Source organism: Mycteria americana, chromosome 5, assembly GCF_035582795.1.
Source record: "Mycteria americana isolate JAX WOST 10 ecotype Jacksonville Zoo and Gardens chromosome 5, USCA_MyAme_1.0, whole genome shotgun sequence".
Classification (NCBI taxonomy): Eukaryota; Metazoa; Chordata; class Aves; order Ciconiiformes; family Ciconiidae; genus Mycteria; species Mycteria americana.
Window position 1 is genome coordinate 61983458 of NC_134369.1, and position 24570 is coordinate 62008027.

The 24570-nt window shown below is 43.2% G+C and overlaps 1 protein-coding gene across 4 annotated transcripts in view; it reads left to right on the forward strand.

Annotated features, from left to right (window-relative positions):
• The window catches only part of RCOR1 (REST corepressor 1), an 87467-nt gene extending 72825 nt beyond the window's left edge, over positions 1-14642 (forward strand). For 3 of the 4 annotated variants that reach the window (XM_075503614.1, XM_075503617.1, XM_075503616.1), the window contains 6 exons: positions 348-426; positions 4734-4928; positions 5932-6009; positions 6729-6786; positions 7338-7567; positions 7710-10200. In XM_075503614.1, coding sequence (XP_075359729.1) covers positions 348-426; positions 4734-4928; positions 5932-6009; positions 6729-6786; positions 7338-7567; positions 7710-7754 — 685 coding nt within the window. In that variant the 3' untranslated portion in view covers positions 7755-10200. The other variant, XM_075503615.1, reaches the window with a different exon arrangement.
• The last annotated feature ends 9928 nt before the right edge of the window (positions 14643-24570 follow it).

The following is a 24570-nucleotide window of genomic DNA, read 5'->3' on the forward strand; positions in this document are numbered from 1 at the left end:
TTGGTTTGCCTGAAGTTAAAATGCTCAATATACCATGTATGTTTAAAAGATAACTTGTGTAATCAATTTCATGTATCTTGCCTTTATCCAAGCAGACTTATTTTGCTTAAGTATGCTACTGAGAAGTCTTTCTTTACAAGACATGGTCCCCGCTATTTTTACAATTAAGAATTTCTTGACCTAAACCAAATAAAAAACCCACCCCAACCCCCTAAAAAAACCCTGGGAATAAAACTAAGGAAAGCTGTTGGACTTGCTATTGCATCTATGCATTTCTTTTAGCATGCTATTTATAGAAAAAGAGAGCCTCACAAACTAATACAGTACTGTTTGCTTTTGTCTTCCAGTGAGGATGAAATGGAGGAAGCAAATGGAAATAACCCTATTGATATTGAAGTTGAACAAAACAAGGAGAGCAAAAAGGAGGTATAATTCTTTTCTTACTACTGTACAAATGAAAGTGTTTACTTACTAGCTGCTTCATGTAGAAGCTGACAGTATCTAATTTTCTTTATTTGTGCTTTGTATAGTTGTCATACAAGAAAAGAAGAATTGTCTTCAGAATTATTCTTAGATCAAGACAAGTATAGACAAATAAGTTATTATGATGGAGCTGGGAACATTTAAGACTTTACCATCCCGTGATAATGTACTATCTGAATGTTTCTAGTCTCTTTGATTCAAGGTTGGCTGTGTTAGCTTGAACCACCTTCATTGATGGTTTAAATCTACCTAACTGCATGGAGGTGGAGTAGAAGCACTTATGTCCCCACTGAGATGGCTTGGTGGAGAGGAAATATGTCCTTTAATCTGTTCTAGGTAGACTAGCAAGACCGTGTTTGTCTACACCGTAGAATCTAAGGTGTACTGAATCCTGATGTACTGAAATCCTCAGCAATAGTTCTGAGGATTTCAGTGGCATCGGGATTGCAGCTACAGTGGTGAACAGTGGAGGAGAAAGCTTTTATGTGGCCAGTTCATTTTGTCTGGCAGAGGGGCCTTTACCTGTTGTTTTGCACAGAATATTTTGCCTACTTAAAACGTAGTACTTGCACCACACTTAATTTTAAGTATTTGAAGTAGGCATACAGTTCTAGATGAAAATAGAGACACACAAATAAAACAGTTTTGAAAACCTAGTCTGTGATGCTTAACAGGAAAGTGTGTACTTTATTTTCATGTGTATAACCTGCTGGTTATCTGTTACTAAATAAAAAAGCCTTGCTGTTCTGCAGCAGCATAGATTGCGTGTGTGTGAATGCTACAGGAAGACGTTCACCCTAAGGCCTTCTCTCCTTGAAGTAGCTCCCTTTCCTGATTTCTCGTAGCCTGATTTCTCTCCCACAGTCATTCTCTTTCAATTTTTAAAAATTTTTTAAAAAGGGTATATGTAGGAAAAAAACACTAGAATTATCTAAAAACATGATTGCGCACAGGCAAAACCAAGGGCCTAGACAGCTGCTTTGTCAGTCACTGTCAGTGAGATTAATTTCTCTAATAAATTATTCTGAATGGAAATAACTGAAAAATCACAGCATTCTAGTCTGTTCTTCACCCGTGCCAGGGTGCTGTCTAGACTTTCCAGAAAAGCGTAGCTGTTGCTTCCACTGAAGGAACCAGCATCCCTGATGACTTCCTAGGAGCAAAGTGGACGTGAAGCCACTCATGTTCACCCTTACAAGAAGCTGCGTGTTGCTGAAGCTTTTGAGAACTCAAACTGGAAGGGTCTCACTTGGCTAAGTTGCAGCTGCATACTGCAGCTCTCCAGTGTGCCTTGTAAATAATTAATACTATTATCTCATTTCCCATTACTTTAATAAATTTTCAAGTTTAGATTTCTCTGTAAGCTCTTTGAAAGCTTGCATCTGTAAGAGAGCTCCCTTCAATCCCCTTTATTACCGTTTCCTTCCCGACCATGCTGGCATGCTCTGAACTTGCTGCAGAAGAGGGAAAGGTAGTTCTTCACCAACTTGGCTGCCTCTGTTGTAAGGCCAAACCGGAGCAGATGGCTGATAGCTACCATCAAGACATTTTTGTAGGAAGCCTGATATGGGAGGAGGCTGTCTGCCCTCCCTGTCACACTTAATACAGGCCACAGTGCACTAACAGATCTGAAGGAGATCACCAGAACTCACAGAGCATGTGCAGTCTGGCTGTGTATGCCATGGCAGGCAGCCTTGTGGGGGCTTTTCTGGACAGGGAATGTACTGGTGGGTAGAACGAAGCTGACAACCTGCATAGCCTGTTCAGAGTTAATTTGATTTGATTTTGCAGTACCTGAGCCTGGGGCTAATTGAAAATGCCTTGAGAGAGAGCAGGTATCCAGGAGCGGGATATGTTCTTTCTTGATCGTTATGTTTCTTTTAATGACGTGGTCAGACGTGCAGGGGTGGTGATGTAGCACTAGCCCAGAACTCTTACCGTAAAGAAACTCCCTGTCCCAACCCCGCAGAGATGATTTTTCCAGCTCTGAGACATGTCGGTTACTGTATGACTTGCCGAGTAATACTGGGATTTCTCAGAGTATCTGAAATCTCTCATCTGTTTCCTCTTTTGGGGGGTCATTGGAGGGGGAATCTTCCCCCTTTTTTTTTTTTTAGTACTTTCAGTGTGAGTGCAACTGTTCAGGCTTCTTCAGATAGTGACTCCATAATACTGAGGTCGTGAACTAGAGCTGCTTTCTCCCCATCTTCCCTGTTCTTGGAAATGCCTCCCATTCATCCTCTGCTTTTACATGGCTTGATATAGCTTGGTCTTTTCTTTTTACACCATGAAATCAGGGGAAGGGAACATTGTTTGTATTTAAGGGGTTTGTAAGACTGAAGTGTGCTGGGTAGCAGTGGCAATATCTAAATAAATAGAGAAACACTGCTAAATCCCTGCGTTTTAATTCTCTATGGTTTTCATGCATTGATTTAATTCTACAGAGATGTGTGTGTCCAGGAAAGCAAGAGTTTCCAAGATAGGGTAGATGTTCAAATTTTGAGAGCCTGTGCAATATCACTGGGGCCTAGAGGCATTTGGAGCTGTCAAAAACCATTCTGCTGGAGCTCTGGCTTCTTGTCCACAACACAAAAGAGCTTCACATTCTTTGAACTATGTAAAACAATAATTTGAAACTGCTTTCATTTTTCCTTTAATGTTGAGGCTTCTGGGATATTTGCACTGCAGGCATTGTGTGTTGGTCAACCTACAGCCTGAACCTGTTGTGAGGCATTACTGCATGATCCTGTGAAATTCTGTATGTAGATGAAATATGAATAAATCTGAAATGTCTATCCATGTTGAATAATTTACCTGGCTCGGTTATCAAAGTGCTCACTTCTGAAGCAGAGCGCAGAGCTTACCTCACTTGTTCATAGCTAAACCAGTCTGGTTTCTCCTGTTCCCTATTCCCTTCTGCAAAAAGAAATAGGGTATCCATCCTGCAACAGCAATAGTTACCTCTTGCTCCTGGGCTTGCCTTAGGCATTGTCTCTCATGGAGTCCTTTGCACCAAAGGAGGGAAGAAAAAAGTTGAGAAAAGTTGAGTCCACTATACTGCTCCTATGTGGCTCTGGCCATCGAGCCCATGAAGAGGGTGCAAGCTTTTATCTGCCAGCAGCTGTGCTGGGGTCCTCCAGTCTTTGGGAGGCAGAGCATCATGCTTACATGGGGCTTTGTGCTCAGCCTCGTGTGGGTTTGAATGCGAGCGTTTTAATGCTCACTAATGAGCAAATGCTGCAAACTGTGTAGAAACTACATGTAGCTGCAAATTAGGAGGGAAACAATAGCGCTAAGTGAAGCCAATGTGTTTAAAGCTGGCAGTGATCAAGTAGAGGATTTCAGATGTGCGGCCTCCCCTCTCTGCTTTTTCTCTCCCCGCTATCCTTCTTCTGTTCTGTGTTATTGGCCAGGCTCCAGCCACTGGGTAATAAATCTTGAGTATGAGTTGCTTGTTGAAAATAACTTCTGGAAGAAAATGGTTTTGGTATTAGAAAATCAGATGTGCTCTTGAAGGACCTGTAGTATAGTGTCCTAGCTAGTCTACCTGTTAGAGGTGTGCACTGAATTCTTTGCTTTAGGTGGAAGGCATAAAAATATTTAGTGGTGTGTGAAATACTCCCTTTTCCAAAAGAGACTTAAATTTTATTTGTGGGCAAGACTGCATCAGTTTAATGGAACAGTTGATATATCTGTGCTACGCAAGAAAACTTCCCTTCCAAGAAACTGCGTAACGATCTAAGAATTACTTTGTAGTCACCTCGCTCCTTTATCCTTTGGTTTATTCCTTCTCCTGTCTGACATGGAGAAAAACAAGTCTCTCTAAACTCTTCTAGTTGTGTTCTTCCCCTGTCTCCAAACTCCACTTTGTTTCTTTCTGGTGTTCAGTTAAACTGGCGTGTTCAGGTCTGGTGATGAAAGTAAAAAGAGCGGTTTCAGAGTGTTTGAAAATAACCAGAATATTTAACTGCTGGAAAATTGGGCATCTGTCTCCCAAAATGAGAGTGGGCAGAGAAGACAACCAGTATCTCTGTAAACATTGAAAGCTGCCTAGAAGAAAGGAGAGATTTGTATAAGACAGTGTTTGTGTGACATGCCACTTAAAGCAAAAAACGTCTCCTGTCTGCAAGCTACCTTTTTCATTCTCCAACCTTTGACGATGCCTAAAAGTCATAGAATCACAAAATGGTTTGAATTGGAAGGGACCTTTAAAGATCATCTAGTTTTGTAAAATGGCTGCTGTTTGCCAGGTGCCGCCCGCTGAAACTGTTCCTCAGGTGAAGAAGGAGAAGCACAGTACGCAGGCCAAGAACAGAGCGAAGAGGAAACCACCCAAAGGAATGTTCCTCTCCCAAGAAGATGTGGAGGCCGTTTCCGCCAACGCGACAGCTGCTACCACTGTACTCAGACAACTGGACATGGAATTAGTCTCAATCAAACGACAGGTATGGGTGGGATAGTTCAAGAACAACTGCTGGTTTTGGTGGTAGTGCCTGTCACAGTCTGCAAAGTTCACAGGAATTTGCAGCTTGATGGTGATGATGCACATCATTATGTGGCTTAATTGACAAGCTGCTAGCCTTGTGCTACAAACTAATGCAGCCCTGTGTTTTACTTCTCTTATGTTTTAGTTCTATGGGCAAGCCTACTTTATATCTAAAGTAAAGCAAGGAAAAGTCCATAGCGCTGACTTGAAGGAACATTTGTTGGCGCTTAGTGTTTCTTGCAGTTCAGAGTTCCTTATGTTTTAACTATGAACTTCCCTCAGATGACACTGGTTTCAGCAGTATCTGATTTCCATCTGCAGCAGTCAGTTTCCTGTGCCTTTTCATACGGTACTTTTGGAACAGGCAGATATATTTGTTTTATTTTTTCTTAGACAGGCACCATACAAACTTTCCTATGTACCTTTTGCTTCCCTGATGGATCTGCCTTTTAAACAAATGTTTTTCAAATATCTGTTAGTAAAGACAGGTTTACTACATGAGTCTGCTTCCTAGATCTGAACGTTTTCACTGTTTTTAAAGCAGAGATCTGGCTCAAGCTCTTTATTAAACTTAATAGAATTGGTATTTTGGCCTGAAGCCTTTTTCTTGGTACTCTGGGAGAAGTGGAGCTCTCTAGCAGTCTTTGATTCATTACTTGCTGTGAACAGAGCCTTTCTTCTTATGCTGGGCTTTATACAGACCTGGAAGTTGGGGCAGTTCTTGCTCCAAATAATTTGCACACAGGATAGAATAAATTAAAAGGGATCTCCTGATGTGCCAGCTGCTCCTGCATTCCTTTATTCCAATATAACAAACCTTCTTTTTGGAAAAGGGAGGTTGTGAGAAAAACTGGAATGCTGAGCTTGTGGGGTTCCTGCCGGGGCTGCTGGAAGACGGCTTGTCCAGAGACTTCTTTTTTTATTTTTTAATCGCTGTTAAAGGGATGAAACTTTCTTTTCAGATTCAGAATATCAAACAGACAAACAGCGCACTCAAAGAAAAACTTGAAGGTGGTATAGAACAATACAGACTTCCAGAGGTAGGATCATTTTCTGACCTTTGTTAATTGTGGAGATAAATGCTAATATGTTACATACTAGGGCTATTTGTGTTGCCAGTAAACTAGGACCAATGTCCTATTAGTTGTCATTGTGAACCGAGACCATTACCATATTCACTGTTGTTGTGTAATGGAAATGGGAGATGAGAAGAAAGTCAGAGCAGTGTTTTAACATGTGAAAGTGGTTTCTAACAGAAGTACAGGTATCCCAGATGTACCGTGTTTTGTCAGTGTTGTATCCATGTGCCCTTGTGAGAGAGGTAGTTGCTTTGCTCTAAATACTGAGAAATGTAGGAGAGTATGTTAACGACCCATCTTTCTCTTGGCACTTGGTGCTTTTGCTGTTTTCCTTCCAACTCTGGTACCTCATGCTGGAAATAATTTGACCAAGATTACAGAGGGTGTCTGTGATAAAAACAAGTAGGTGCTTTGGAAGAGTATGGCTCTTGGTTATCTGTTCAGACCATTCCCTATCTTTTTGAATTACCGTGTCTTACAGGCGCAGTGTATGTCACAGTTAACTGAATGGATGCCATACGCAGTTCTTTGTTGAAAACATTGTTGCTTCTAAAAGGAATGATGCAATTTGACTAACAGTTAATTCCTTGTTGTGTTTTTGTGAGGTTTTTATGAGCTCAGATACAAGTGAAAGTTGTTGCTTATGTAAATGAAGTTACCTAATTTTTCTTGATCTCTAGGTCGTTCAGAAATTTAATGCACGTTGGACCACAGATGAGCAGCTTCTTGCTGTGCAAGGTATGGCACTACAAGTCTATTTGTACTTCAGTTAGTGATAATCAAAACTCTGCTGCATTTCAGAGCTGTGTTTCCCTTCAGTGGCTAATGAAGGCTTTTGACATTGCTGTGTACTAATGCCCAAAGAAAAGAATTGAACAACGAAACAATATCTCCCCTTCCCCTCCCTGGGCAGTATAAATTGCACCATATGAATGTTTGCAAATAATATCTGCTTGTCCAAGCTTTCAGAAAGTGAAACTCTACTAGATTCACTGCTATGATCTTTGCCTGCGTAACTTCTCAAATAGTACAAGCAGATTTACACAGATCTTCTAGATTTGGCTCTGCCCATCTTTACTACACCTCTATTTTCTTCTCTTCTCCAGGGCTAGTCTTAACTGTGTCTCTTGCCCAATTTAGACTTTTTTTTTTTTTTCTGGATTAATCTGAGAAAGGCTTGAAACCCTGACAGAAGTTCAGCTTCAGATCCTTATGCTGTGACTTGAGCCTGATTTGTGGTCTTTGTGGAAATAACACATTGCTTTTGTTTTTCTCTTTGTTGCTTTTAGCAATCAGGAAATACGGCCGAGACTTTCAGGCAATCTCTGATGTGATTGGAAACAAATCTGTGGTGCAAGTGAAAAACTTTTTTGTAAATTATCGACGTCGTTTCAACATAGATGAAGTTCTACAGGAGTGGGAGGCAGAGCATGGCAAAGAGGAGACAAATGGAACCAATAGCCAGAAGCCTGTAAAATCCCCTGATAATTCCACTAAAATGTCCGAAGAGGAAGATGAGGTAAATCCTATTTAAAAATCACATAAAATTCCCAATCTGGGCTCAGTTCAGATAGGTATGTGTGTGTATGTATATACTCTTTGCAAAAGCCATTTTTGACAATCTTCAATCTGAGCATATTTCACTTCCTCTGGATATACAGATTCCAGTACTGATTTTGGGAACTGGGAATTCCAGACATACATGAAAGTGGAAAGAGAACAGTTAATTTGCAGCCCTCTGACAGTATCTGTATCTCATCAGCACATGGACATTTTAATGCCTCTTGCTGCCGACACCCCATACATCTTTATCTCACTTGGATGTTTTCCCTGCACTCAGTTCTCCAAGCTGTTCTAGGTTTGGCTTTGTGGGACTGTACAGTCTTGTAAGGCAAAGCTTGCCCTTTCATTTTTGACGATGGAGTGGTTTCACTCGGGGGAAGGGAAGAAAGCTATAAACAAGGCGAGCGTGTGAAACTGTTCACTCTGGAATTACCTAGAGGCAAAGTTTCCTTGATTTTACATCAGTTTCTGTGAAGACAGAAATTCTAGAAATGGCCTCTCCTTGATGGAGCTGCACGGAGTTAACACTTCTCCAAAGACAATGTGTGTTTTTAAAGTTAACTAAGAGACTGTAGAGCGTTTAAGTATGAAAGTTAGTTACAAAAATGTAATACTAACACAGTCTTGCAAAAGAAAACCCCGCTAGAGGTTTGCATGTTAAAAATGTCTGATCTAGGACTCCCTTTGGCCTAATTCTATAAGACAGCTTGGCACAAAAGCCATATCTTCTAAATGCAAGCACAGTCAACAGCATAAGGTGAATTTTGGTCTCACATGGACTAAAGACTTCTCAGTATACTGTATATTTTTGTTGCCCTGATTATGGTTGGCTCACTTGTACGTTGCCGTTCAGACATTCAGAGAGCAGAACTTCATTGCTTCACAAATCCTAATAATGCGTTATTCAAAGATGATTGTATTTGGGGACTAGGTCCAAAGGTATGACAGATGAAGACAACCAAACTCAAAAAGCTTGCCTTCTCAGAAGGGTGTGAGTGAAATTGTCCCATTCTTCCAGAATTGAGAGGTGGAGCGAAGAAGCAATGGTACTAGTACATAGCCACCCATTTGAAAGACAGGTGGCTCGTGTCACTGCCTTTCCCTGTGACCAGTAGAGTTGTATCTGTTGGCAGTGCAGAGCTTTTCTTCTCTGAGCCCTTTGAGATTCTTCCTGGCTTCAAATACACCCTTGCTCCTGAAAGTTACAGTCAAAAAAGGGGAGTCTCACTTGAGACAGGAAGAAAATGGTTGCAGCAGGAACTGGAGTGTGCTGATGTGGCCAAGTGTATGGATACTGGAGCAATGAGGATCCCAGACAAGTTAGCAGAGGAGGAGGGAGAGTGGAGGCATGACAGCAAGGTCTGCTGAAATGACTGGTGGAGCAGCAGTTGTGCTAGTGATTCCATCACCCAAACTAGTGATGGAAAGTGCCCAGGCTGGAGCTGAGCAAGTGCTGAGTGGTGGAAAAGGGACCAAAACAATAGGCTGGTGGGAATAGTTGCAAAGCCTAGAGAAAATGCAGCTATTGCAAGAGTCAGGCAGTTCACTGTGCCCTGCAGTACAGTAAGGGATGAGGGCAGAGCCTGCCTGCACCAGGCTGACACAGGCAGGAGCCAGGCAGGGTGGCAGTGAGCTGCCAGCTGGGACATAGCACGTATGCCTTACACTAGCACCATGTGGCTTGTGGTTCTTGATGAAGCCTGTTCTGGACAGCAGGAACTCATGGTCAGGGCTGGGAGGAAGAAGGTGCTGGCAGCATGGAGGGGATTTTAACTACCAAGCCTGCAGCTTTTTGTAAAAATGCACAAGGAAGGGACACAAGGGTGTCGCACAGTGGACATCTAATGGCCACCGTGCTCTCTGAGCACATTGGACATTGCATCTCAGGCTGGTTATAAATGTGGTGTTCCTGCCTTCAGAGGTAGCATAAGCACAGTGCTGACTGGGTGCCTGTTTGAGCAGTTCTGGGGGCAAAGTGAAATGTCATTGGGATTATCACATAAGTGATCTATATGGGCTAGGAGGGGGGTTTCTGGTCACCCTGAGCTGCGCTGTACTGTGCGGCTGGTGCCTGCTCTTGAGCGCACTTGCACAGGTGACTGGTCAAGTCAGGTGGACTCAGTCAGCGGTAGCCAGGAGAAGGCTTTGCTGGCCTAACACTGAAGTCCCTCGGGTGCTTTCTCCCCTGGCATGCCTTGTCTGCCTGGCTGCCAGCCTAGTAAAAGCTTCGTCAGCCCTCTGACTGCTCTGGGCTTTCCCCTTCAGTGTGTTTTCATAGCAAGTGGCCACAGTTCCGTTTTTTTTTTTTTTTTGTGGTGCCTTTTTTTTTTTTTTTTGAAGCGGGGAGGTGAGACTGCTGATTATAAAGCAGTCTCAACTCCAGTCTTAATTCTTGTACATTTACACTCCCAACAAATCCCAGTTTGGCTCAGAACAGGGGAAGCTGCTGCGATTTCTCCCATGTGCCAGCGTTGTCAGTTTTGTCACTTTCAGTACCATGGATCTGGGGTGAAGTTTGGAGATGTAAGAAAGCCTATATGTATTCATTTTTAAACTAAACGTCTCCTTTTTCTCCCCCCTCCCCCTTCCCTCCAGGCTACTTCTGTTCTTGATGTCAGATATGCATCTGCTTCGTGAGAAGGTGCTGTAGCCTAGAACAATTTGTGTTGACTACTGTGTTATCCAGGATATCAGGTATTAGCAAACCTCAGACAGCCATCTGCATCATATCTGTGGACAAGCAGCTATTACCAAAAAAAGGCAAACGCTTCCAGTCCTGTGCTACATCTGCCTTAATCTCCCCTCATTCCTCCATACTGCCTCCACTTTCTTTCAAAAGCACCCAGGTAGCTCAGCTCTCCATTTCATCAACGTCCTGCTTAAGCATGGGGATTTCTAGAACCAGTAACACCTGTCTGTAAATTTTGACCAACCTGCAAAACAAGGAGCTCCTTAGCAGCCCCACAGTAACTCTACACATTAGGAGTTCTTATAATACTTGGTCCGTAGGGTATAAGTATGTATTGCTGCATGGCCTTGTGGTCTCCGCTTCCTGTGTATTCTTACGATGACACTATTATTAGCGAGCTTTCTATAAAGGAGAGACCTGTGCACATGCCAGTGGTGTCAGGTTTGTTCTGAAATGACAGGGCATGTTAACAAGCAATCTTGAATAATGCAAAGTGATAGGAAATGTTATTTCTAAGGTTTGGTCAGTCCAAGGTTGTAAATGTAACTCATTACACTTCTGGTTTGTGCAATTCTTTCCACTGTATTTGTGTGTTCTTGCTTCATAGAAAGCTCCCTAATTGAGCATTTTACTCCTGTATATTTTAATGGCTTTTATTTAGTGCAAAAGGGAATAAGTAACCTGAAACTGTTTGATACGCTATTTAACCCCTGGCATTCAGCATTTGCATTGTAACTTGTTAAATGAGTGCTACACAACTTTCTTTTTCCTGATCCTCTGTGGGATTAAGTCAAAACAACTTTCTCTGGTGCCTCTCCTTTTGGAATATGTGCCTTTTTACATTTGGCTACCATAGGTCACTTTCTGTCCCAGTGTCTCATTCCTCTTCAGAGCGCTGTTTGCCAAAGACATCAAACTACTTCTCCCACTGAAAGTCTGGATGAGGGTTGGAGGACAAAATTCAACCTTCAGGTAGTTTTTGGTCTCCCGGAAGTTTAATGGAGAAGAACTGGGTTAATTTCATTGGCCATTTTAACCCTTTTGAAGCACACATCGCTTTCATGTTCTGAATCAAAATATGCAATTTAAAATCTAAGAGGTGCTTTTCCAAATACTTGGTGCATGCAGCTTTCAAATCCCCAGCCCTCTGCTCGGATGACCTGTGCTGTGGCCTATCTAGCTGGATTGAACTGGAGCTGTTCTTCAAAGTCCTGTATGAGGACTTTGCATCTTGAACAAAGTAGTTGCTGACTGCCGAGCAGACAGTGTTCAGAGAAGCTAGAAGCAGCAGTATTACTTCTTGTCCAGTGGAAAGCTGCAAAATAACACTAGTCACAAAGCATTTAAAAATGGGTAATTTAAGAAGAAACCACCAGGTGTTTTTGCAGGTGGAAAAAAGGACTTTCTTTGCCTCTCTTACTCTACAGACAGTTCAAGCCAAGATGGCACACAGCGATGTACAGCACCAGCCTCTCTTAACACAACCTGAAATGAGCTAGTCCATGTCCTGGCCTGCAGCTGAGGTGCTGCAGCTCAGAGCCTAGCCCCGAACTTGGTGCTGATGTTTGAGCTGCTGGGCTGTGCCACATTGTGTGCTGTGATGGCTCTGTTCTCTGTAGCTAAACGAGGTAGGCTAATGCCAGCTGGCTAACAGCCAGCTGGACTGCACCCCCTGCAGTGTAGACACAACCCAAGGAAAGGCAAGGGACGTAGCCTCATGTACTGCTGAGATGGTCTCCTCCTTGGGCCTTGTGCGAGGGAAGTAATTCAACATCAGAAATCGAGCAACAACATGCAGGCAAAGGAGCAGATAGGCATTTCTTAGGGCAAGCTAGAGTATGGAGCCTGAAAAAGGGCCTTTTTCAGCCACTTTGCAGCTGTTTCTGAGCAGTTTCATTCTGGTAGCTCCAGAGAGATACTTGGAGGTGATGGGAGGTTGGAAGGGAGCTATTCCCTATCCTCAGTATGGGAAACCTGTAATCCCAAGTTTGTGGCAGTGTCTCTACAGCTGTTGATGTGAACTGGAAGCTCTGATGGTGGCCCTGCAGATGTTCCTTCAGTCCTGTGCCAGTTGGAATTGGGAGTCTCTTGTGGGAAAGGACACTAGTTGTTAGCCGGTGTGAATTAGGATTAAAGACGGGCAAATAGCACTGTGAATTCAGCTGACAGTTCTGGTGTAAAGCAATGCCATTCATTAGAAATACTCTAGTATTAAACCTCCTGCTGGTACCAATGCATGGAGACAGGTCCTCACCAGTGTGAGAGGGTCGTGTGAGCTTGCATCCCAGCTGGTGAAACTCATCAAGAGGGGCTTCTGCTGGTGAGTTAAGTTACCTGTGAGGATTTTTCATCGGTTTTTGCCCTCAAATCTGTCCATCTTATGATCAGAAAAGTTGTGTTTTGGCTTCATCCCCAAGGGGTGGGGGGAAACGTGTATAATTCATGATATTAGGAAGAAAAAAGTTGTTTAATTACTTTTCAGTTGACTGCTATCTTATTGTAGTTGATACATACAATATAATAGCACTGTATTTTAAACGTTTAGTTTTTTACATTCTCCTTAACTATGTTTTTAAATGCGATAAAATCATTTTAGCTTTTGAAAGTTTAACTGGTTTGGTCTTGTTTAGGTGAAGACCCTCTCTTTCTTTTTTAAATGGGTCAAGCATTAGATACATCAACTGGTTGCATTCTGAGTAGAAGGGTCCACAAAGATAACTGCATAAGATAGAATATTCACTTAAATTTTGTTTCTTAAACTATCAATGTGAATGTCATAATTATATATATTTTGTGGAAAATGGGAAATTATTTCTCCTAAGTATAAGTTATTGTGCAAAATATGGTATCGTTAAAGAAAATGATAGTTTAAGTTTTAGTTTTAGAAATCTTAAAGATATAAAAGTGTATTGCATATGCATAAACAAATTTCATTTGTTCTATTTAATTTTTATGTAGTTGTGTAAAGTGCTAGGTAACTTCTTTTTTCGCTTATCCATTAAAACAACCTTGTTACTTGAATATTCGTGTTTAACTGGTTTGAAACAGTGATCAATTTTTGTAATATAATCTTATAACCAAGGGAAAAAAATACATGCCTCAGTTGTGCTTAACAATATAGCAACAATGTACAATCAGATGCTTAAGACCATAGTAGCCATAACTGGTAGTGCAACCACAATGGTTGTGTCTTGATATATTTAATACCAATGGGGATAATGAATTCTTAATATATTTTTACAAGTTTGCAACCAGGAAGACCCCATAAATATCCACTAGAACACTTTTTTAATAGTTCATGTAAGAGTGAAACTCTTACTCTCTTAAAGCAATGTCCTGACAAACATTTTTCTTTCCTGTACAAATACATCTGAAACATTATGTATTAAAATATGCTCATTGTCACTTTAAATTTCAGTTTTTATTCTCTAAATTGCTAATATGCTGTTGGTATTCTTGCACACCAAATGAGCCAAACAGTGCATTACACTAACTTGATCACTGGATTTGTGAACATAAATCTCCAAGTCAATGAAGCGCAAAAATAGCGTAGGAGATTTTTCTGATAATGTGTTTTTTCAAATCTGTATAAAATTATGCATAGCCCATTCAGCGATGAGTGGCCTGATATTTACTCTTTACAAAAAAAAAGAAAAATTATTTTTATTAGCTCCAGCTTGTCTTCAGCAAGTCAAAATCTAGTGATCTTGTGCAATGCCCCTAAAGCAAATACTTTCTGCCACTCCCTGGATTAATGCAGCTTTTCCTGTTGATAGTAAAGCACAATTGCAGTGAAAGTTACAGTTCAGAAGATGGAAGGTCAGTATAGTCTATGCATGTTGTATAATAATGAGTGTTTACATTCATATTCTCCTAAAATAAAATTTATACTGGAGTGTATAGTATTCCATTATGTAGATTTTATCAATTTTGTTAACTGCTTATAGATTGCTTAAAAGAAGTTTTTTCAAGATTTTAAAAGATGTATAAGGTTAAGTTTGCAAATATAATGGAAATGCTGTATAGCTTTTGAAGTGATAAAATACTCGTTGGGATTTTAAAGAAAGTATGTTGTAATAATGCTGTTGTAAGTAATATTTTAAATGTCTTTTTTGCCTGTTTTCTATTATTCAGCACACTTACTGTGATGAATGTTCATAGCATTATAAAATTGCTTAGCCACTGAAAAGTAACATTTGGGTTTGAATTATTTTACTGTATGAGGAATTATAGTGGGGTAAATTCCTTTGTGAAATTCTACATAATTCATTTTTCTATGATTTCCAATGTTTGCTGACATCAAATAAAATTTTTTCAAGCCATTGATGTAATAAAACATGTAGTAAAATGTTATTGATGTAAAACGTGGTTCTGAAATGTAATTGATCCCCTGCCTTTCAAATTTTGGTCAGGAGAACCGACCGGGGCTTGCCCCTTCCTGCATTGCATCGTCTGCGTGTAGGTGTCATTGGAGCGCAGGTTAACTGCTGCTGGAGTCAGTGGGCAGAGTCCCGGGCTCCTGGGAAATGCGAGCAGCCTTTAGTGCGGTGCTACCGGCTGGAGCTGCCTGGTGCAATTCATGCCAGCAGCCCTGGAGGGACCGCCGCTCCTTTTTTGATGGTGCAGCATGCTCCTTCCCCTGGCCGTGCCGCCGTGCTCTCCGCAGCCCCGCTGGTGTGGGCATCACCTTCAGCCCATGGGCAGTGCTGTTGCAAGACTGCTCTCGTGTTTGGGAAGCGGTGGGACTGGGATGCTGGCTGGTGTTGAGGGGTAGAGCCGGAGCCTAGCTTGTTAGGGTATGGATGGAGACTAGCTAACAGCGTCATTGCTGTTGTAACGAGGACCTGAAGAATAAACTGCTGTCTGCTGCCTGCAAAGGGCTAGCACTTGGCTGTACAACTTAACAAGATCGTCGCCTTTGTCCTGCAATGAAAGAAATGCATTTAAAATACATGGGAAAAGGCGACTCTTACCCTTGAAGCTTAGCAGCGTGTAGATGTTGCTATCACAGATGCTCAAAATGGCAGGAAATTTTGCACTGGGGTTGAACCATGGGAGTTTCAGGAAGGTAATATTTTCTGTCTTCACATGCTGAGTGCAACTAAGCACTAAATACAGAAGCACAGATAAGACGTTACAGGGCAGGTAGGGGAGAACTGCTTTGTGTTGTCCTGTTACATTCAACAGGTAGGGTACCCAGCAGTGCTTTGTGAGTCTGGGTGTTAGCACAGGGCAATGACAAGGAGTTTTCTGCTCTGCTCGTGTGTGTTAAATGCAGAACTAATACAGCAAGATACTGTGGTGGTTTCCATCGCTGTAGTGTATGGAGGGCAGGAATTAGTCATGCCTTTCTATATTGTAAAGCAAGGGGGGTGGGGAGGGAGACGGGCTTGGGGTTTTGAAAGCACAGACAGCATTTTTAAGAGTTGAGGGTGTTTCCTTACTGGAAAGCGTCTGTAATTTTCCTGGTGGTGGAGGATACGGTACCAGTATTGTAAGGTAGTGATCTGCTTTAGCAGAGTCGTTTGACTCGAAGATCTTTCAGCCCTTGACCTTCAATACAAACCAGCCCTTCCTGCCCATGTGCCCCCCCAACCCCAAAGCAGAACAAAGAGAAACAAATAAAAAAGAAGGAACTTCCCCTCCTTTCAATCAGAGAGCATAAGCAGGTGAGGAAACTGAGACTTCCTCTGCCCAAACACGTACCTGAGGAATCTCCAGAGGAGTCCAGAAGCAAAGGTAAAGTAGTGATAATGCTACTGTTTTTAAAAACACAGGTGCTACATTTCTACCTAGTAATGGTATGTATTTGTAAATGGGAATGCAGTGTTGAATTGATGCTGAATGGAGTTAAAATGCTCTATTTAGTATTCCTGACAGCCTGTTTCCGACATAAACAAATTGGTATCTGATAACTCCCAGTGTTGAAGTCTTAAGGCATCAGCTTCAAGCAGCTACTGTGGTTTAGACTTTAAGGTCTAACCTTAATTAAGCTTTGGACCTTAACTAAGAATTGGGAATATCTGTATACGGGGAAACCTGAGTTTCCAGAACACATGCATGTGTCTTCCAGGCCTTTCCCATCTCAGCAAGCTGTGGAGTATGAACAACACAGCAGCACCGAGCACTTCTCCCTTGGGATAGGAGCTGCCTTGCAGGATGCGATATGAGCTGGAGTTCAGGCTGAAATGGAAGAGTTCAGTGTTGGTGCTGTTCGTATGCTGAGATCTTAATCTAATCCCCAAGTATCAGCTTTATGAAATAACAGTATAAGTGTGGGTTTTATTTCATAAACCAACTTCCACTCTGAAAGATACAGTGTGATGTTTGAGAGAACTGGGTATCAAACCTATGATCTCATTCCCCTCTAAACTGTGCTCTGGCTTATCCACCCAAATTGTCTTTGAACTAATAAGAGCAAATGTAATTTCTGGTCTTGCTTTTAGTAAACAGTAAACAAAATGTGCAGGTGTGTATGAAAAAAAAACCAAACAAAAACAAACAAACAAAAAACACCCCCCAAAACTCAGCAAAGGGCCTGCTGACAGTGGTAGAGGAATTGTTTGCTTTTGCTGCAGAAGGGCTAGGGAGAGAATTGCTGTAAAACGTTAAGGGAACTAGTTCCTGAAGTCATCAAGAAGGGAAATCTTGAGGCCAGTAGCACACAGGAGGTCTGAACTTTTATCAAAGATGGAGAAATCACCTGGAAGTTTCCCCTACTGAAAGGGGAGAAGTTTGCCTGGAAGAAGGCTGCAGGCCTAGCCTAACAAGGGCAGCAAAGGGCAGGGACTTGTAAGATGGGGAAAAACATTGATTGGCCAAGGAGTTTACACTGGGGAGATCAGGAGATGGGAGTAAGAGAAGAACTGACACACGTCATGCTGACTTCTGTTTGTTTCCAGGCGGAGATGATGGTGAGGGAGAGGTCAAGATGTTTGTTCTGATTCTGGATGGACACTGAGATTTCACTAAGGTAGTTTGGAACAGGAGAAGGTGTGTGGGATGATGGAAATAAAATGTGACCATATGAACTGGGAGGAGCTTTTCCCCATCTGCACACTTTGGGGGAGCAGATACAATTTGTCTGACACCTAGCATATGAAACTGTATGGCTTAGCAAGACCTGAATAAGCTTTTAAAATGGAAGATGATACTATGTGACTGACAAAACTGAACTGATTTCTAAAAGAAAAAGATGAATAGGAGACCTAGGCAGCTGCAGACTTCTTGATACTGCCTTGTGTATTCAAGGTTTAGAATAAGTCATGATGGAAAGAAGAATTAGGTGAATTAATAAAATAGAAGAATGGGTGCAATGGGTTTGCCAGAGAAAGACTTGTGCCTGACTAGTCAATCACAAGGTGCAGGATTCATCAGTGGATACGGGTATCACTGCCTGAGCTTGCTGTCCAGAATCCCTTAGAAATAAGCTTTCCTAGGCTGTAATTAATCCTAAATTAGATGTTGAAAACTGATCTAATGTATTACATCCTAAAAGTGCTTATTTCTCTCCTTACTATAGATTATAGGCAGAGCCTAGGGCTCTGTCTCAGATGTGGAAGCTGGGCATTAACCACGCTAGTGCCATGGCTGCCTGGGCTTAACGCAGGAGGGGGCAAGGACGTAGACCCCTCACTGCAGCGCTGGGCATTGTACTCCCAGCTAGACAAGGAAAGGTTGATGCCGTCATACCAATCCTTTGAAAAGCTCCTCTGGGGTATTGCGTACAATCCTGGGTCATCCTCTGGAAGACCGGTCTGCCCGAGCAGATGGAAATGAAAGGAAGGCACCCTGTGAGCCTGGCTTGCTCGGGCAGGTGGAAGAAGGGCTGGGGGTTGTGCCTGTTCTCTAAATGGCACCCCGGGGCTCACAGGTTAAGATAAAGGCAGTGTTGATGGGAGAAAAACTAGGCTGGATTTTAGTCTGTCCATAACCTTAGTGAGGTGATTCTTCCAGGCTTGGGGACAAATCTCTCCATTAATCCTAAGCTCTGAAAGTATGTGAAGGAGGTGCTATGGTTACTGAGCTGAACTCCATACGGCAGAAGATTCTTCCCAGCTTCTTGGTACAGAAAGGTATTGGGCAAGCTCTGGTTTGGGTCCACCCTTAACTGCCAGCTGGTTTTCTTCCTCCAGGAGGGTAGTGGTGTTGAATCACAGGGATTTGTACTGTTGGCAGGGCTGCAGCTTCTGGTGGAAGGGTGCTCCAGGAGACATACCTACTTCTGATTGTAGCTGTAGTCTTCCCCTGTTCTGGGTGCCTGGCTGCCTGCAGCTGGCCAGTGCATTGCAGAGGCCAAGCAGCGCTGCGCTATGAAAGATAGAGAGGTGCTGTGAGCGTGTAAGAGTGTGCCGGCTGTGGATTTCAAGTCTGAGCTTGCATCAGGATGAAGCTGCTGGCTGCCAGCTGTGTGGGTGAGAGCTGGGAATGGAGGGCTCCCTGGAGCTGTCAGGTCCACGGCTATGCTCTGTGTGCTGCCTGCGGGGTGGGGTACACGGCTTTGGGTAGGGGGAGACTAAGAGAGATGCCCTTGGCCAAGTACAAGCTGCGTTGTGGCACTGTGGTCTGGATTTTGCACGTGCTATTCTGGGTAGAGAAGCTGATTTGAAGAAGCCTTGACTTGCTCCAGTCGCTTTGCCTGCCTTGGACCGCAGCCCGCAGCAGCCGGGCCACTTGCCACTGGGATGCAGTAACTGCTCGTTTGCTCAGTGCCAGACCCAGGACCTCGCTGCTGGGGCGGGGAGGCTTGGGAAGGGCGCTCACGGGAGCACCAGCAGATTCCCAGAGATTCCTGCTGTGTTGGCTTATGTCTTCTTTTTCCTCATGTAAGATGAATTGGGTTCCCTATAGGAAAGATTGGCTTGAAGGATTCTGTTTATTTTCATTTCAGTAGCTACTGGATGTTGAGTTTCCCCAAACTGCAGCATGGCATGTCCTGTGGGCTTGTCTCCATCATTAATAACTGAATTGCTTGTCCTGCTTTCCTGTAGGAAGGGTCCCTACTCCTGTCCTGTGCTCTTCCCTCGTGAAGGAGGATTAAATCTGCTTCCTGCCATGAGATATAGTGGGAAATCTGGGACAGAGTTGGAAGCTTCTGGAGCTTCTAAACAAGTATGTCCTCCCGAAGGTCCCAAATGTAGTTGCTTGTTGAAATACGCCTCTGATAACAGAACTAGCTCCCCTGTGGTTTGGTACCTTTTCAGTACTCTAGAAATGTACCTGTATTGGGGGGGGGGAACCTCACTGGTCCCAATTTCCATTCTTTTTGGCCCTGTGTCCCACCCCTCCTGAAGAGACATCTCAGGGTAGACCTGTCGTCATTCACTAAAGCCAAAAATGTTATTCTTACATATTTCCTATCATTTTTGGCCTTTCCAATACAACTTTAGGGACAGCTTTTCTGATGCCAAAAGTAGCTTTGCACCTCTGATTAGTATCTTGTGCTGTTAATGTTCTCCCTTAAAAAAAATAAATTCAAAACAACTATTAAAAAACCAAAAGCAGTTAATTGGATGTTCTATTTAAGCTAATTCCCTTTTGCTGCATGGCTGGTTCTCTCCTCCTTGCACAATCAAGTCTCACTGGTACAAATATTCTGAGAAGATAACTTTTAAGGTTAATCAAATTCTCCTTTAAAAGTATTTGTATAAAGATTCCAGTTTCTGCAATTAATCACAGGAGGCCGTGGGTTCAGCGCCATGCCGTACTTGGGAAGCAAACAATACTCCATGTCTGTGCTCCGTCATGAGCAGCCTCTTGGTTTGACTTTCAGTGAGTGACCCAGAACCACAGTGGGATTTAGCAGCAGAAAAATAATTTAAGAGAATTGTGCTATGCACACAAGGAACATAAACTAGTCAAGCAATTTGTTAGGAACAATGCCTTTAGCCATAGGCATGGATGGATAACTGCTCTTCCTCCTGGTTTTATTTTTGTGCATTGTTAGCAGTGAGTACGAGGATCTGCCCAGGGCTCCAGATTTGCGGTTCAGAATCCAGTGTCAAGAAGAAAGATCCATAATAAATAACTATGAACTCACTTGCATCTTCGCTGCCCTCAAATGCGCGCTGCCTAGTGCCTTCATAATGTCAAATACACTCAGTCCTCTTCTGCCAGCCTGTGTCTCAAGGTGCAGAGAAAACCTCTTAACAATAAGAGGAGAAAACTTAATGTATATACCTATGTGTATAAAAATTAAAATTACTCATGACTCCCTAACTTCTGCTGGATTTCCCAAGCTATTTTTGTATTAATGCTTTAAACTGCGAGTCCCCCACATGAGGATGCCCCCGCTAAAGGCATTAAGTAAATAGTAGGGAGCCTAACCCAAGCCTTGCCAGGTGCTTTTCCATAGTCTGCAGTAGGAGTCGGACCAGGTGGATAGTACATAACTTTATAATGTTAGAGCAAATGCAGTTTTAAATTCTTACCTGTTGGCCTCTCATTAGTGTCTGGGGCCAAGCAGAAACTTGACAAGGAAAGATGTGCCTTGCTAACGAAGGAAAGAGTCAGCGCGCTGTGAGAAGCAGCAAGATTTCAGCAATGCTTTATTGACTTGAGAGAGCATCTAGCACCTCTGAATTGCGTCCTTGTTGTCGGTGAACCTGTTTTGAGGACTTGGAGGAGGGAATTATGTTGCATTCAGGAAACGCTTTGCTTTTTACTTTGTCTACTGGAGATGGTAATTTCCTGGATCAAACTGGTTAATCTCAAGGATTTCTCTAGTAATATGTGTTAACAAGAGGACAGTGCCTTCAAACTTGGATGTGGTCCAGTTTTCTGTCCTTCTGCAATGTTTTGCTTTTGCTCTGGTATGAAAAGAAAAATAGTCTGTAAAATGAAGTGAAGAGGGTTTATATCATTTTTGTTGCTATTCTTGCATTTGAAGGTTGCCAAAAGGCAGTGGAGTCATCTCTGTTTTTCTTGTAAAGGTGCATTTTTTCATTTAGTAACTCAGCCTTGTTTCTACAGCCTCCTGGGATGGAGAGGTCATGGTGCTGTATAAATGAAAGCTGAGTAACTGAGATGGTTTTCAATGTTTTTACATTTTACTAAAAAGTTTAATGTTTACTTCATGCCCTGTAAACACTCAGGAGAATACATCTTTGTTTAAAAATTCAGAACCTACTAAAGGCTTCAAACAACTGCTGGTCACTTGGGGGGACCCACAGCACTGCTGAGAGTCATTAATGTGCTCATGGAGGAGGAGTAAAACTATAATTTCTGCTAATTTCTGCCAAAACTAAGTCAACATTAACTCACCTGTGAGCTCAGGGTAGAGAGTAGTAATGTCAATGTGAAAGCGTTGATGTCTGCAGATGGGAAGTGTTAGGATGTGTCCTTCCTTTGGATAAGTAAGTCCTAGAAAAATGCCCAGTTAGGGCTTGGATTGCCAACCTGTGGGTGTTTGGGAGGTAAAACCCTTAGTTAATGTCGCACAGCTGTAGAGCAGCAATTAGGTACCTAAGGAAGAAGGCATTTCCTAGTCCTTGTGATACATGGCTACCAAAGGCCCCAGAATGTCATTTTAGGCAGTGCACTCAAATAAGGTGGTGTACAAGAGATTTGTGGTAGATGTTGTCTAGTAGCAAAGGGTTATTTTTGGCTTGTATAAAACAAGCCCTGTGAAAAGTTGATGCTGGTGGGAAGGGGGCTGACTTGAGGAGCTGCGTGTGGTTGTGAGTGTGGCTCTGTGGGAGGAACATTGCAGAGGCTGAGGTCACGTGTTTGAGTAGCAGACTGGAGGGATGGGTCCTTGGTTGGATGCAAGAAGCTTCTGGAGGGAGATGTCAGTGTGAACTTGCTTTCTGAAGGCCAAAGTTCTCTGATCCTAGAAGGTATTGCCCTTGGTGTTGGCTTGCTCCTTGGCAATGATGGTATTTATAGCACGTTTTTCTGGAAACTCCTAACCAGCGATAATCAAAGTGCAGAGGAAAGTTGGAGAGGACAAGAAGAATGTCTTGATATTATACACATCAACAAGATTGCTGGGCTGTGCTCCAGCTACAGACTACTGTGGGTGTCTAGAAACCAACAAAAGGTACCTTGAACCTACGCTGGGAGTAGTGGAAGCACTGTCGCAGTCTGTGGGGGAGGTGGGGCTTGGGACCTCTGCCATGGTCCCACCTCTAAGACCATTCCTGAGTAATGGAATGAACAGTTTGGTCTGTTTTCCATGCTGGGTCTGGCTGTACATCGCAAGATCCATTTTTCACGACAGCCTTTTATAGCAGGTTGTTTTCCTAGAATAGCTGGAGCTTTGGAGAACGCTGTCCGAATTTCTTCAGCCTGCGACTATTTTGATTCTAAATGAGTTGTTTTGTAGGCAGACCCCAAGTGTCACTTGCCTGGGTGGCTCTAGCTTGGTTTGGTTTATTTTTCGTATACTAATTATTCCTATGAGATTCAGTTTGTGATTTCTGTTCAGCTGTTTAGGTGTCTCGGTTGTGAAGACAAAGTAACATGTCATTTAAGTAAATTAGTATGTGAAAACTGTGTGTCCTGAAGTGTTTGATTAATGCTTGCAGAAACCTTTGGAAGCCACGTGCTTGTGGCTGGAAGCTGGGCAGTGCGTGCATGCTGCTGTCTTAAATGTTGCCTACAGTAGAAGCTTGGGAAGAATCTGTAGACCCTACAGGAGGAAGGGGCATGGATGTGTCCTCGCATTTCTTCTTTGCTCCCTCCTACCCCCCTTGGAAGAAAAAAGGTCTTTTGTGTCAGAAACTTGGTGTAAGTCCAGATTGCTCCAGCCATTCAAAGATACTGAAATCTACTGTTAAAAAAATCCACCTCTTGTCCAGTGGTGAAGCTGAGGCTGCAGAAGAACGACGGCAGGAACAGTGAGGGGCTGGAGGGAAGCGGTGCACGTCCTCGGTGGATGGAAAGGAGGCACTGGGTGCAGGCTATGCCGCGGGTGCAGGGAGCAGCTCGGAGCCCTGAGTCAACAGGATTTATTTCTGCAGGAGATGGTGGATGCTTCAGCCCAGGCTGCGTGATAGGGCTAGAAATTAGCTCTTGACAAAGTCCTGGAAACGAGGCAGCAAAGCAGAGCTGAGTGACAGATGTCCTGCGTTCTTTATTGCTGTGAAACTTTGAGTTTGGTTGTCTTTCTACACAAACTGTTTCCCGACAGCCTGTGTTCAATGCAAGAGTGCCAGGTGGCACCTCCAGCCTGTACTTTGCCAGAGCCGGCAAAGCTCTGAGGAGGAGAGGACAGGGAAGGTGTTCCCAGTGGCTCCGAAAAGTAACTAATCTTGTCAGATGACAACCCAAGCAATACCTAGTTCAAAGGATTGGGAACTGCTTGAATAAATTATGAATCACAAATGATTTATTTGGGGGTTTTCTCCGAAGAGAAGTCTAGATGAGTATAATTTGAGGGGGAGGCACAAGCTGTGCTGGAAGGCATGAAGGACCCACGCATCTAGTGATAAATGATCAAATGGGATGAATTCTTGTGGGTTTTGAAGGCCAGAAAGGCCGACAGCCATGCTTTGTGTGGCTTATCCCACCACTCAGACTTTAATAGCCCTAAAACATCTCAGAACCTGCCTGATGACCTCTGCACTGAGACCCTGTTCAGACCCCCAGGCTGGCCATACTTGCAGCTCTTCTGCGGCTCCTCGGGGACTCCTCTAGGTCTTCTGGTGTCTGTCCCACACTTGAGTCTCTCCAGGGATGGGTTTTAAACCCGCAGCTGCCTTCTGATGTACCGTGGCAATTTCCACATGTTGGATGTCAGCTTGACCTCCTCAGCTCTGCTGGGGACAGTAGCATCGCAGAGGCTCCCACAAAGCAAGTCCACATTTGCTCAGGTTAGCAGGACGGCAGTGGGAGCAGATGGCACGTGTGGGGCATGTGTTTGGCATTTTGTACCGGAGTGAGATGGTTCCTTCGAGGCCGGCAGCGTAGGTATTTAGCTCAAGGGCCCCATCCAGCCTCCTGAGCCAAGCAGTGCTGTTTTCTTTGGGAGGTGGTCTCTCAAGAGGACAAGCCATCTATGCAGGCAATCATGGGAGCTTGCCCTAATTATCCCTTTCTCCCCTTTCCTCTTCCATACACTTCAGCAGTTCCCATCGGGTAAGGAATACCAATTTATTCATAATGACTTCTGCTTGATGTGACTGTTTCTAAGGCCTTTATCATATCTCTGTGCTTCCAGAACATCAGCTCTGTCACACCTGTAATTTATTCTTGAGCTGTAACGTAGCTCTTGGAAAGATGCCCAGGTTTGACTTCAAGCAACGATGAATTCACAAGGTCCCTAAGCA